The sequence below is a fragment of the Ruditapes philippinarum genome, unplaced genomic scaffold (assembly GCF_026571515.1).
Source record: "Ruditapes philippinarum isolate M1 unplaced genomic scaffold, ASM2657151v2 ctg1508_1_1_1_1, whole genome shotgun sequence".
NCBI classification, from domain to species: Eukaryota; Metazoa; Mollusca; class Bivalvia; order Venerida; family Veneridae; genus Ruditapes; species Ruditapes philippinarum.
The window spans coordinates 69,263-84,081 of NW_026852108.1; the positions used below are offsets into that span (position 1 = coordinate 69,263).

The 14,819-nt window shown below is 32.2% G+C and overlaps 1 protein-coding gene across 2 annotated transcripts in view; it reads right to left on the reverse strand.

Annotated features, from left to right (window-relative positions):
• Positions 1-2,093: 2,093 nt before the first annotated feature.
• LOC132749440 (fibronectin type 3 and ankyrin repeat domains protein 1-like) overlaps positions 2,094-14,819 on the reverse strand; it is a 53,369-nt gene continuing 40,643 nt past the window's right edge. For both annotated transcript variants that reach the window (XM_060739183.1, XM_060739172.1), the window contains 5 exons: positions 14,126-14,191; positions 13,008-13,222; positions 9,473-9,645; positions 8,645-8,689; positions 2,094-6,105 (listed from right to left, as the gene is read on the reverse strand). In XM_060739183.1, the coding sequence (XP_060595166.1) occupies positions 6,052-6,105; positions 8,645-8,689; positions 9,473-9,645; positions 13,008-13,222; positions 14,126-14,191 (553 nt within the window). In that variant the 3' untranslated portion in view covers positions 2,094-6,051. The remainder of the gene's footprint in view (positions 6,106-8,644; positions 8,690-9,472; positions 9,646-13,007; positions 13,223-14,125; positions 14,192-14,819) is intronic.

The window sequence follows — 14,819 nt, forward strand, 5'->3', positions numbered from 1 at the left end:
GTATGGAGATTATGCACTTCTTTTTCTTTTCTTCCTATGTTGAAAATTCTGGTTTCTATGGCAACAAATAGGCTGAAAATATGGCAAATTTTACACATAAACTGGATCCAGTGATAACGCAAAAAGTACTGGAAATATTTTTATGAAACTTGATATATGGATAGATGGCAGTATGGAGATTATGCACGTCTTTTTCTTTTCTTCCTATGTTGAAAATTCTGGTTGCTATGGCAACAAATAGACTGAAAATATGGCAATTTTTACACATAAACTGGATCAAACTTGAAAAGTACTGAAAATATTTTTATGAAACTTGATATATGGATAGATGGCAGTATGGAGATTATGCACGTCTTTTTCTTTTCTTCCTATGTTGAAAATTCTGGTTGTTATGGCAACAAATAGGCTGAAAATATGGCAAATTTTACACATAAACTGGATCCAGTGATAACGCAAAAAGTACTGAAAATATTTTTATGAAACTTGATATATGGATAGATGGCAGTATGGAGATTATGCACGTCTTTTTCTTTTCTTCCTATGTTGAAAATTCTGGTTGCTATGACAACAAATAGACTGAAAATATGGCAATTTTTACACATAAACTGGATCCAGTGTTAACGCAAAAAGTAATAGAAATATTTTTATGAAACTTGTAATAGGTATAGATAGCAGTCTGGAGATTATACACGTCTTTTTCTTTTCTTCCTATGTTGAAAATTCTGGTTGCTATGGCAACACATAGACTGAAAATATGGCAAATTTTACACATAAACTGAATCCAGTGATAACTCAAAAAGTACTGGAAATATTTTTATGAAACTTGACAAATGTGTAGATGGCAGTCTTGAGATTATGCATGTCTTATCTGTTCTTCCTATTTTGAAAAAATATTGGTTGCCTTGGCAACAAATAGGCTTAAAACATGGCAAATATAACAATATTTGTGATAAGTCAAAAAGAGCTGAAACTTTTTATGAAATTGCATCTTTAATTCCAGAGTTATCTCCTCTTTAAGAATTTTGCTTTTTAAAATGTTATATTTTGGTAACAGGGATGTTTCAAATATTAACTTTAGAGTGTCCTTCAGTCCGTCTGTCTGTCTGTTCATAAAAACTTTTTCCTGTGATCACTTTTAAAGAACATTTCCAACAAATTTACTTAAAATAGAGAAAAATTTACTCATTAGTGAATGGCCAATGGCCCTTCAGAATGCTGATGGGGTTCTATCCGGTAGGGGACTTATGGATTGCTTGCAATACTATGACAATTGCTTGTTTATTATATTTTGGTGACATATTATTGCTATTACTTTAAGATATATTAATAAAATACATGTAATTGATGGCCAAAACTGAGAAGACCAAGTGTGTGTTATATTCATTATTATCCAGCTATCTTCTTAAATGTTGGCTTTACTCTGTATGAAATAGTGCACTGAAGGGCACCTGCCATCTTCCTCCATTAATAAAGCTGGAAAACGGTCATATGACCTTTATAACAGTGTCAATGTAACTTACTTTATTACCAATGATGAGGTAGCCACACTGGAATCAACTTTTTAATCTAAAATTAAAATCTTGTTTCAAGGGTAGTCCATTTTATCTCATATGGGAAAGCTATTCAGCAAATTTGCGGAAAGCAATGGTTTACACAATCCTTTTGCTTAAAATGATGAACTTGGCTGCGCATCTGTGGTCTTCAACTATCTCAAGTTTAAGCCCTACAGTGTCCACCACTGACCATGCACCAAAATTAGTCTAGTCTTTGGTCACCTTAAGTATTCCTCCACCAAAAAAGTAGAAACTTTATTGGAATGACTTAAAATCCATCAGACAAAAAAAACAACATTTATTGGACATGTTTATTATCTGGACTTCTTGTATATGTAATGGGCAATTTAGTGAATCACCTGTAAAAGATGGATGATTTTCCCGGATACTATTTCCCCTTTGTTAGTTCTTAGTTATAATTCCCCCCTTAGTTATCTTTCTCTACAGCAATAAGTTAGTTCTAATAATGAGCATAAGTCTTATTGGGGTGTTAGTGGCAGTGTTGGTAAAGGTTGTCGATATCAAACCAAGACTACAAAATACATTAAAAATTTAACATTTATTCATAAAAACATATAATAAAACAAACATCTAACAATTCTGATACTAATGATACTGAAGAAGAATCGTGTGTACTTTTTGCTTCTTATCTTTAATTTCCAGACAATTGTAATCAATTTTAATAGACTTTAATTTATTGTATCAAAGAAACAAGAGCACTGCATGCAATGTTAACACTCGTCTGTTAAGGGAAACCAAATTTGACCAAAAAATTTAAGTTAAAAAAGGGGCACACCTAAATAATAAATTATAGCTTTCAGAATTATGCCCCTTCTACAACAACTGCACTAAGTTATGGTAAGCAAGTATTCCACTTTTCATGCTGATAAAAGAATAAAGTGAAAACAAGCAAATTTGATGACTTGATAATCCCTACAAAAAACATAATTTTCCATCAATTCAAGGGCAATAACTCTTGAAATTCTTGGCAGATACAAAGAGAATGGCAGAAGACACATTTTCTTAATATTGATTAAGGAGCACTATAAGTTTAACTGGGAAATTCTAAGCTATAGATCTTGACTGACAACATATATGCACAGACAAATGGACTGACAGACAGACAGACAAACAAACAGAAAATGCCAAAACTATATCCATAACCATATTTTTTTTTGTCGGAAAATAAAAGCATTGGCACATTCATACAACATTTTCTATATCTACCAAATATATATATACTTTATATACTTTATTTATATATATATATAAAAACTATGCACTTGTATCTCTTCTATACAATACGATATAAGTCATTACGTTAGCGATGCAGAAATACTGGCGAATTTTGCAAGTTGATGAAAACGCTAAAATTTCCCCTACCGTAAATATCAACCAACCTGTCATTAAATTCTACACTTACACAATTCGCTAATATTTGTTGGGAATTTCAAATTTGCTAACTCTTCGACACGCTGAATAACCCACTTATACAGGATACATTCGTAACAATTTTTCATGACAAAAAGTTGAGATGATAACATAAACAAGTCGTCTCATTAGTACAATTTTGATGAAGACAGTTTTTGCAAATGTGAAATTTTTTGCAGTTTGATGTTCTAAAGAATTCATTCACTTAGAATAGTACAGTATTTTTGTTTAAAAGGAGATTCCAGTTCAAACATCACTTTGACTGGCAGCATAAGTAAAACAACCTTTAATGTCATTTTATAAATGACATCAAAAGACACTGACCTTGTTGTTGACGTAAAAAAACAAAAACAAAACCTGATTATCTCTTGAGATGTTGAAGATAAATATGATTAGGTAGGGATAAATGTATTTAGTATTTTTTAATGTTCCAAGAGCTAGAAAAACATTTAATATGTCATTTAACATAGAAGGAATGACATTTATGATTGCTTTGTCATGCCAGCAGACGTAACTGTTAAAGCAACTAAATATATGAAACAAAGATGACAACATAAGTTTTTGAATAGGTAAAGATGACTGTATTTCCTTAGTATTTTTCAATGTTCCCTTAGTATTTTTCAATGTTCCAAGAGCTAGAAAAACTTTAACAATTCACTTAAAATAGAAGGAACAACATTAATGACTGCTTTGTCATGCAAGATGTTGTAACTGTTAAAGAAACTAAATATACTATAAAATGGATGACAACAAACAGTCTTCAACCTACCGCTAGCGAAACATTCCCCCATAACTCGTACCAGTTCAGGTACATCTGTACCTATCCTAAAACAACATTTTCTAAAAAATATCCCCTACTATTACAATTAACAATCCTAGAATTGATAAAAAAATTTGCAATTCTATAACAATATATAGTAAAGAATAAAAATTATGAAGTGTCTTTAAAGCTACATGCCTCCAGATGAGTCAAAATATTTCAATAAAATCAAACTTGAGAAAAATGTACTAAAAAGTTAGGAAAAGTAAGTTTCAAGATTAAAGTAATATTTAACATGTAATGTGCGATTAATGACTGATTTTTTCAGTATTTACAACTATGTCTCTACTGCGTTACTAATGCAGTTAGGGCTATTTATGCATATTTCAACCACTTTTTGGTAATTTACTTAGTTTTTTAAAGCGCCATTGATAATGTGTAAATTGCTTCCTTTTGGTTACTTCACAATATTACACATTCAAATACATTTTCAAATTTTTTATGAAAATTAGCATGAATCTGGAGGCGTGCTGCTTTAACACAATATTTTGATAAATATGAAAAAATAATCACAAAGAGTGAGATAAATCTATACTATTATATAATCAAAAGATCTATGTGATTGAAATCTTTAATTACGGTATTCTGCGAAGTGTATCCAACTGTCACCATAAAAGGGGGAAAATGTGAAAGCAAAAATGTAACTCAATGGTCAAAGCTGCTGAATGGGTATTCCGAGGGTCTGTAAGGTTCGAGTTGTAATCATGAAGCAGATTTCTTTTTTCATTTAGACATATATTATAAATATAATTGCAAATAAAGAATTTAAAAGCTCTAGAGGTCATATGTTTTGCAAAAAGAAATATGGGAGAAAAAAATCCTCATCGCAAGCAAATTACACATAAAAGCACATATGAGACGCGTCACGACAAAACCAACATAGTGCGTTTGCGACCAGCATGGATCCAGACCAGCCTGCCCATCCGCGCAGTCTGATCATGATCCATGCTGTTTGCTTACCAACTCTATTACAAGTAGAGAAATTGATAGCGAACAGCATGGATCCTGATCAGACTGCGCGAATGCAACTATGTTGGTTTTGTCGTGGCGCGGCTCAAATCTGATAGAGATAATATGTAAATAGATAATGTATGAAACTGTTTTTGAACTCTTGAACACTTAGTGACTAACATTCATGTGAAAATAGGAAATTTGTAGAAATATAATAATTAAAAAAAAAATTGTATAGATAGAACAGCCCAAAAGCACCCACTTTCTTCAACTCTTCTTTTCTAATAGATACAACTATTTCTTTCAAGCAGTCAAACTTACAGAGGTATTTGATTTTTAAAGATTTCCTAAATCTGTATAAATAACACTTGTTTATACAAAGCAATACATTAACAGCTTTAAGTAAATCAACGATGAATTTTATGACCAAAAAATAAGATTTTAATTATCAGTCAAACATTTAACAATATAATGTACAATATTAATTTACAACAATTTTTTTATGAAAATTTTAAAATAAATGTAAATATTGCTCTTGATATATTGCAAAAAAACAACAACCCACCTTCATAACTGGACGGAATTGTTTTAAGTACATGTAAATAGCAATCTTCATTACTGGACGGAATTGTTTTAAGTACATGTAAATAGCAATCTTCATTACTGGACGGAATTGTTTTAAGTACATGTAAATAGCAATCTTCATTACTGGACGGAATTGTTTTAAGTACATGTAAATAGCAATCTTCATTACTGGACGGAATTGTTTTAAGTACATGTAAATAGCAATCTTCATTACTGGACGGAATTGTTTTAAGTACATGTAAATAGCAATCTTCATTACTGGACGGAATTGTTTTAAGTACATGTAAATAGCAATCTTCATTACTGGACGGAATTGTTTTAAGTACATGTAAATAGCAATCTTCATTACTGGACGGAATTGTTTTAAGTACATGTAACTATCACTTCGGTTCCAGGTTATGGGTTGATTAATAATCAAGGTCTTTTTTTAATGACTTTGTCAAAAAAAAATACTAAAAACAAGTGGAAGGAAAATATACAACTATATATGTATAGTCTTAAATTCATTCTACTTTTTCTCACAGGCAACCTTTTTTCACTGGATATGTCCATTCATTATGAATTGTTGACTTTATATAATGTATTAACATATCAAACAACTGTGTAGGAAGTTTGCTAAATGAACAAGCGCTACTTGATATATACATGTTAACTGGAATGTATGATTATTAAGAATTATCGTGGAATGTGTCTTATCGTAATTTGCGTGTGTTAGGTCTTGATCCCCTTCGCCTCCATGTGGTCTGTTAGTGTCCGCAATATTCTCTGAAAAATATATGACAAAATAAAGATATCCAATCAAATTATTTGAATTTTTTAATACTTTACTTTCAAGACAAATTGACTTGTCTTCTATCTTTGTTAATATGCAGTAACATACACTTAGATGAGTCAGGTTACATTCCAGCAGTGACCCTGCCGATCATTTCAACTGTAATACAGTGATTGAATATTTGTACATGTTTTAATTGTTGGGTTTTATGTCACACCAACACAGTATAGGTCATACGACGACTTTTCAGTTCAACTGTTGGGAGAAGACATCAAGTGCCCTTCTGTACATTATTTCAGGCACTAACTGGCACCCGAGTAGAACAACGTTCCATATGCTAGGTATATTTGTACATATTTTGCTATATCTATTGCTTTTAACACATGTACAAATACAATCTAATGAAAACAAGAAACATGGCAATGCCACGAAACCAGGTTTTCAATTATCACCATTGTAGATAAATATGTTGTATTTGAAATACAAATACAAGCAACAAACAATGTAACTATGTGCAATGTAAAACATGAATAATGTAGGAGGAATTGCCACAGAAGAAGTGTTTACTATATATTCTATATAAGGAAAAAAACAAAGGGCTATAATAAGGGCAAAAATTATCCAATCACAAAACCCCGACAATATGCACCAGGGCACTTGATAACAAAGCTTCTGTGAAAGTTTGAACAAAATCCGTTGAGAAATGTAGGACGAGTTCAGCACAGAAGAATTTGTTCACTATATATTGATAATTCTGTATAAGGAAAAAAAACAAAGGGTCATAATTAGGTCAAATATTATCCAATCACAAAACCCCGACAATATGCACCAGGGCACTTGATAACAAAGCTTCTGTGAAAGTTTGGTCACAATCCGTTGAGATATGTAGGAGAAGTTGCGCATGGTAGAAATTGTTCACTATATATTCTGTATAAGGAAAAAAAACTAAGGGCCATAATTAGGTCAAATATTATCCAATAGCAAAACATCAATAATATGTGCCAGGGCACTTGATAACAAAGCTTCTGTGAAAGTTTGGTCAAAATCCGTTGAGAAATGTAGGAGGAGTTGTGCACGAAAGAAATTGTTCACTATATATTCTGTATAAGGAAAAAAAACAAAGGGCCATAATTAGGTCAAATATTATCCAATAGCAAAACATCGACAATATGTGCCAGGGCACTTGATGACAAAGTTTCTGAGAAAGTTTGGTCAAAATCCGTTGAGAAATGTAGTAGGAGTTGCGCACGAAAGAAATTGTTCACTATATATTCTATATAAGGAAAAAAAAACAAAGGGCCATAATTACGTCAAATATTATCCAATCTCTAAACCACGACAATATGCCCCAGGGCACTTGATGACAAAGCTTCTGTGAAAGTTTGGTCAAAATCCGTTAAGAAATGTAGGAGGAGTTGGGCACAGAAAAAATTGTTCACTATATATTCTTTATAAGGAAAAAAAACAAAGGGCCATAATTAGGTCAAATATTATCCAATCGCAAAACTCTGACAATATGAGCCAGGGCACTTGATGACAAAGCTTCTGTGAAAGTTTGGTCAAAATCCGTTGAGAAATGTAGAAGGAGTTGCGCACAGAAGAAATTGTTTACGCCCGCCCACCCGCCGACATACCTCAATCTAATAACCAGTTTTTCCTTTGGAAAACCTGGTTAAAAATCCAAATCATTTACAAGTATGACCCAAAATAACGTAATATCATAATCGTGGTTAAATACACATGTATAGTGTAAACATGCAGAGATATATATAAAATGATCAATGTACGAGTATCTTGATCAATAACCTATGTTTTGCTGTTTTTGAATTTTTCTTTCTTTTTTATTCTTTTTTGATTCACAAAACTCATGCCTAGGATTATCCCTCTTCTTTTATAATCTTACAAACATTAAACATACTTTTTCTAACAAATTCTCATCTCTTCTGAGCACCCTAAATAATGCCCCCCGCCCACCCCCCATAATAAAAAGAAAGAAAAGAAAACCACTTCCAATATTCATTTCAATTTTTAGTCTGTGCAATCCACTAACCTACCTTCATGTATATGTATTAAGAAAATTAACTAATATACTGCGAATTCACCTATATTAGTCGGCATGAAATTTCGTGGTTTTATCAAAACGGGCATTTTCGTGGGTTTATAAATTTGTGGATTTTCAATTTCTTGTAAAAAAATAAAATAAATAACCTAATGCAAATTAATCTTACACTTAATCACCGCGCATTTTACTTACCGCATGTACATATTTTTATGTATCACACAGCGCTTGTCAATAAATTTAATCCTTGCCTCTGGGCGTTCATTACACAAAAATCGGCGGAAAAGCGCTGATGCATGTTTGTAATATATAGAATAGAGACATGGCAAGAAGTATTTGTTGAGATAAAATTTCGTGTGATCTTATATTCGTGGTTTGACCTACCCACGAAAATTCGCGCCCCGCGAATAATAATGATTTTACAGTAATACCATTTTTTAGGACTTTTCACTTTCATATTATAAAGCTCTTACCCTTTTTTCTATTGAAACTGCCATGTCATATGCTGTTTTACCATACTGAAAATATACAAAAAATATATTTTATAATCATATAAGATCACTTTCCTTTCTCCTTTATTTCTTTTAAATAAAAACTACAAATTACCACAAGATGTTGTCATACCATAAGTTAAACTGCACAATTTCAAATCACAATTTTGACCTATGTCACAAAACAACAAAAATAATTTGTGTACAAATTTCCATCTATTCATGTAACACATCTCATTCTAATTTGTGAACTTTTTCTGTTTTTCAATAATCTGCTTTAACCCATAACTCACTAGAACAAAAAGTGATTGACCATCTGTACAGGCTGAGAAGGCTCTAAACTGTTTGTATCTAAATTTTTGTATTTTAATATTCAAATACCTTATAGATATACTATGCTCAAGTTTGATATTAGAAAATATTGATAATTGCTACACAGTCTTTGTAAAAAAAATTAGATAAACATGTTTTGACTTCACACAAAGCATAAATGTTATGTTTAAAATTCTACACACTGTAAGTATCGCAATATGAATTTATATCGTGTCATTAAAGAAACTGGCAGTTTTTTTAAAGAAAATACCAACTTTACTTGACCTGTAACAGGGAACATGGCTTCTCATACATAGTTAAATAATTCTTTTATTCAAATTAGACAGATTCTATGAGAACTTCATAGATTTCAATAAATTACTGCTATAACAATATTTTACTTGTGGATAAGCATAGTACATCTTTAAACTTTAAATAGACTGTTTCAATTCAAGTTTTATTTCGCCTATTTGAAATCTTGATTTTAGTATATTTTACCTCATTTTTCAATTTTATATCTGCGTTCTTTTTTAGTAAAACCTCAAGAAGAGCTTGATGGCCATTTAATATAGATAACATCAGTGCCGTCTTCCCGTCCCTATCCTGCGCATTTATATCCGCATGATTCTGTAACAACGATACACCAATGTCACGATGACCCGACACTGATGCTGAAAATATAAGAATTAAGTGGTGTCATGTCTGAGGAGGTCCAGGACTTTTCATTAAACCGTCTGGTTTGTGACGTATGTTAAATTAGGTCACAAATACATTTGATTATTTGTTAAATATTTAAAGAACACCTGCATGCAAACTTTTTATTGTGTAAAAAAAGAGAATATGCTGTTTGTGATGTCTATGGTCTAGATACTACAACAAAATGATTTGCCCCTTAGACATGCAATTATTATTTTTTTTGATGTGTGTGAGTGTATTTATGTATGTATGTATGTATGTATGTATGTATGTGTGTGCATTTGTGTAATTTGCCCTTGCTGACCTGGTAAAATAACCAAAATACGCAAGCATTAATCATAAAGATGAATAATGAACATTGTTTCCCTATAATCTTCCAGCAAACATTTGTTTAAGTAACTGAAATTTTCAATGTGAATAAACAGATTACAATCTTAGCCAAAAATAAACATGGAAAATATTTGAAGAAATCTTAAGAAACCTTTGATGTGCTTCGGAATTTACAAAAACTAGACCAGAAATCCTCTCCCTTTCTCTTTTTATAGACAGGGCTAAGAAATATCTTATTGTAGTGACAAATCCCCTCATGAATTCTATCCAACACCTGAAGTGTTCCTAATACCACTTCAAACTGCACGAGATCTCCACCCGCTCTGTTCTATCACACAAATCAATATCAAATCTACTCGAGTTCAAATTTATAACGTCAAGGCTCAGCCAGCTTTTAACTTTTATCTTTATATCAACATGTAAATATTGGCACTATATAGTACTTCAAAAATTTTATTAGGTAACATTTCTTATAGAAAAAAACTCATTTCATAATACTTACACCACTTCAAAATTCAATGAACACATATTTTTTTATATAGGTGCTGTAACATTGGGACAATATTCCACTTGGAACCCATTAAAGCAAGTTCCAAAATATTTCATTGAACACTTTATTATAAAAATACAGTGGAATATAACAATTTAAAGTGTATAAATTTATATATAGTCGGCCTTTTGTCACAAATTGGTAGAATATTTGTTTATATTTCTATAAAAATCATACCAAAGTGCCTTAATTTAGGAAAAAGATCTTACTTTTGAGTGCATTGTTGTAGAATAATGTTCAATTCGAGTTTAAATGGGCTGGAATATAAACACCAAAACCTGAGTAGGCCTGAGTGATTAATTATAAATCATTTGAAGGATTAACCATACATTTTTTATACTTACAATGCAAGAAAAATTTAATATCCATTCCCATTTTACATGCTAATAGAAAGAGAAATGATAAAAATATCCAAAACAGCTCAATTAAACAGAGAAGTAATTTTGCTGATGTCATTTAACTTATTGACTTAATGATGTCATATAACGTGCAAGCACTCCATTATTATGCCTTGTATTTATCGTGATATATTAAACTTGACTGGTTTTGTATAAAAAAGACATGGTCCCTTAGGTTTATCTGAAAGGCAGGTGCATATTTCAAGAAATGTTACTGGACTGAGGTTGTTGGCGTCACTTTATGTAATCTGAGTGGGGTGGGGCTCATAGTGAAGCATTGTTTTTTTTCAAAGCGGCATAATTTTGTAACTTTTGTTTTGTTCTCTGTGAAATTTTCTACATGTGTTGTATAATCTATGCTGAATGTTGATTTATCTATGTTATCTAAATCATTATTGTTGTCTGCATAATATTTGATGGGCTCATAAAAAGACAATGTACAAGAACTAGCACTAAAACTAACACAACATAAATTGGTTGGGTTTTTTTCTTAAAGAAATTCATTGAATAATCTTCTGAAGGTCTTAAAATTTCATGTTTTCATTAAGCTGTAGATTTATCTCTGTTAGAGGAATAAAAAATTCATTAATTTATTACTCAATGTCAAGATTTCAAAGTTCAATTATTGAAGTTGCATATTTCACATTCCATGCTCTGTTTTTTTGTTTTGTTTTTCTGTCCAAAATTATCTTTTATTTTTCTTTGTGCACACCTGAAAGCCGTCTGGTATGCATTAAGAAGTAAAATTTTTCAAGGTCATTTATGAATGAAGGTCAAGTTTAGTTTGGTCTACTTGAAGATTTTGTCCCAAAGGTTGTTGTGGACAAGTATGAAGACAATACATCAAGAACTTAAAAAGTTATAATCAACATTAAAGTTTTGGGGACCGCAACTGGAAGGCAGGGATTACTGTAACGATACTTCTCTATTTTTTTCTTCGATAAAAAGTCAAGCAAAAGAACATTCAACAAGAGCTGTCGGTAGGACAGCATGCTCGACTATTCTTAGTGCTTGATAGTAAAAAAAATGCCTGATACAGTTACCTCCTCCTGTTTACAGGTTGGGGTCATGATGGTGAACAAGTGTGCAAAGTTTCAAAGCCATATGTCAATGGACTTTGAAAATATTTGCACTATTACAAAAACTTTAACGTAAATTCTAAGTCGAAAAAGGGGCATAATTATGTCAAAATGCTTGATAGAGTTACCTCCTCCTGTTTACAGGTTGGGGTCATGATGTTGAACAAGTGTGCAAAGTTTCAAAGCCATATGTCAATGGACTTTGAAAATATTTGAACTATTACAAAAACTTTAACGTAAATTCTAAGTCGAAAAAGGGGCATAATTCTGTCAAAATGCTTAATAGAGTTACCTCCTGCTGTCTACAGGTTGGGGTCATGATGTTGAACAAGTGTGCAAAGTTTCAAAGCCATATGTCTATGGACTTTGAAAATATTAGAACTATTACAAAAACTTTAACGGAAATTCTAAGTCGAAAAAGGGGCATAATTCTGTCAAAATGCTTGATAGAGTTACCTCCTCCTGTCTACAGGTTGGGGTCATGATGGTGAACAAGTGTGCAAAGTTTCAAAGCCATATGTCAATGGACTTTGAAAATATTTGAACTATTACAAAAACTTTAACGTAAATTCTAAGTCGAAAAAGGGGCATAATTCTGTCAAAATACTTGATAGAGTTACCTCCTCCTGTCTACAGGTTGGGGTCATGATGGTGAACAAGTGTGCAAAGTTTCAAAGCCATATGTCAATGGACTTTGAAAATATTTGAACTATTACAAAAACTTTAACGTAAATTCTAAGTCGAAAAAGGGGCATAATTCTGTCAAAATGCTTGATAGAGTTACCTCCTCCTGTCTACAGGTTGGGGTCATGATGGTGAACAAGTGTGCAAAGTTTCAAAGCCATATGTCAATGGACTTTGAAAATATTTGAACTATTACAAAAACTTTAACATAAGTGGTTACGCCGACGCCGACGCTCGGGTGACTGCAATAGCTCTACTTATTCTTATCGAATAGTCGAGCTAAAAACTGTTCTTACCACATCTAATTAATGGCGTCCACAATGAGTTTAAATCTCTGAGATTTACGTCTGCTCCATCTTCTATCATCCAATCAAGAAGTTTGACACACCCACCATCGACGGCCCAGTGTATAGGGGCGGATCCACCTCTATCAAAATCATCGTATTTTGCACCATATTTTCTTAAAATTTTCACGCATTCTAACTGTCCTGCGTAACATGCCAGCATTAATCTGTCGGTGAAATAAAATATATTTTTAAAAACATTTTGTTAATCTACAGAATTCTTAATAAATTTTAATAAACCCAGCTTTGAAACAAATTTGAAACAGTCCATTTAAAGGACTTCAGTATCAAAATCGATAAAAGTCTTAATGCTATTCTATTAAAAATTAAAAGGGGTATTATACCCCAATATATTGCTTTCAGAATTATGCCCTTCCTTAAACAACTGCACCGTGTCATGATAAACAACTATTCCAAGTTTCATGATGATAAATTTCAAAATGTTTGAATAATGGGCTACATTAAAAGTATTTCAAAATGAGGACGCCACAGCAATCATAATAGCTTGAATTTTTCTTCGAAACAGAGAAGCTTAAAAACTTTGAGCTACTAACCGTATACAGCCTGGTTTGGCTTTGAAAGGGTGACAAAGGCTAATCACTTTTGTTTCAAGCAGGCTGAAGGTTAGCAAAATTTAAAATGATGTTTGTTGGCGCACAATTTAGGTCACATGGTGCCAAAAGTTGGCTCACCTTGTGTGTAAGTAACTTACAAACTTAAGCAACTCCAGGGGTCAGAACCACCTCACCTGCTGGAGTTAAGAGATGCATAGACTACAGTTATTCGAACCAACCCATTTAGTTGCGTCATACGAACATGCAGGGATTAACGTAATCTAATTTATAACAAGAGCTGTCATTAGAAAAGTTCTTTTCTCAGACAGTGCTTGGTAGTAAAACTAAAGGCAGGATAATGTTAGAATTAACGTATTCAAGCTAGCAGGATAGCTATCTCACATGAAAGAACTCAAAGTTCCTGTAGGGATTCAAACCCACAGCATGGAGGAGCAAGTGGTTGTAAATACTGCTCTGATTTCATTGTTACAAGAGGAGAATCAAGTTTTTACTTACGCTGTTTTCCCGGCATCATTCCTAAGATTAACATCAGCACCATGTTTCAATAACAGCTCAACACAACTGAAACACATGAACATTCATAAATAACAATTATAACGAGTGATATATAAATTATTACTCTTTTCTAGTTGGGATTTAAGTTGCACCAATGCAGTATAGGACATATGGCAACTTTCCAGCTTTACTGGTGGAGGAAGACCTCAGATGCACTTCCATGTAATTTTCAAGGACAAACAGGCATCTGCGTAGAATCACTGATGTTCTGTAAGCTAGCTAGATAGCTTACTCACAGGAAAGAATCCAAAGTACCTGGTCTTCAAGTTATGCTCCGGACAAAAGAAAGCAATGGATAAATTACAAAGGGCAATAACTCTGTAATTACTTTAGATAGAGTTATGGTTCTTGTGCACTGCACTTCCCCTAATTTTGCTTGACCATTGTGTGAAGTTGTTTTGAATTCCAAATGGTAGTTTTTTCAAGTTATGCTCTGGTGTAAAAAAATCAACATTTCATGTATTTGAATTCTTTTTAATCATAGCACAGTTGTTATATTAGCAATGTCGATTCAATAACTTGCATGCAACAAAAACATTTAATTAAAACCAGATCTGAAATTGCTAACATATAATATTGATTCAATAAAACATTGTAAATATTTTTCAATATCAATATTTTCAGACAGAAAAGA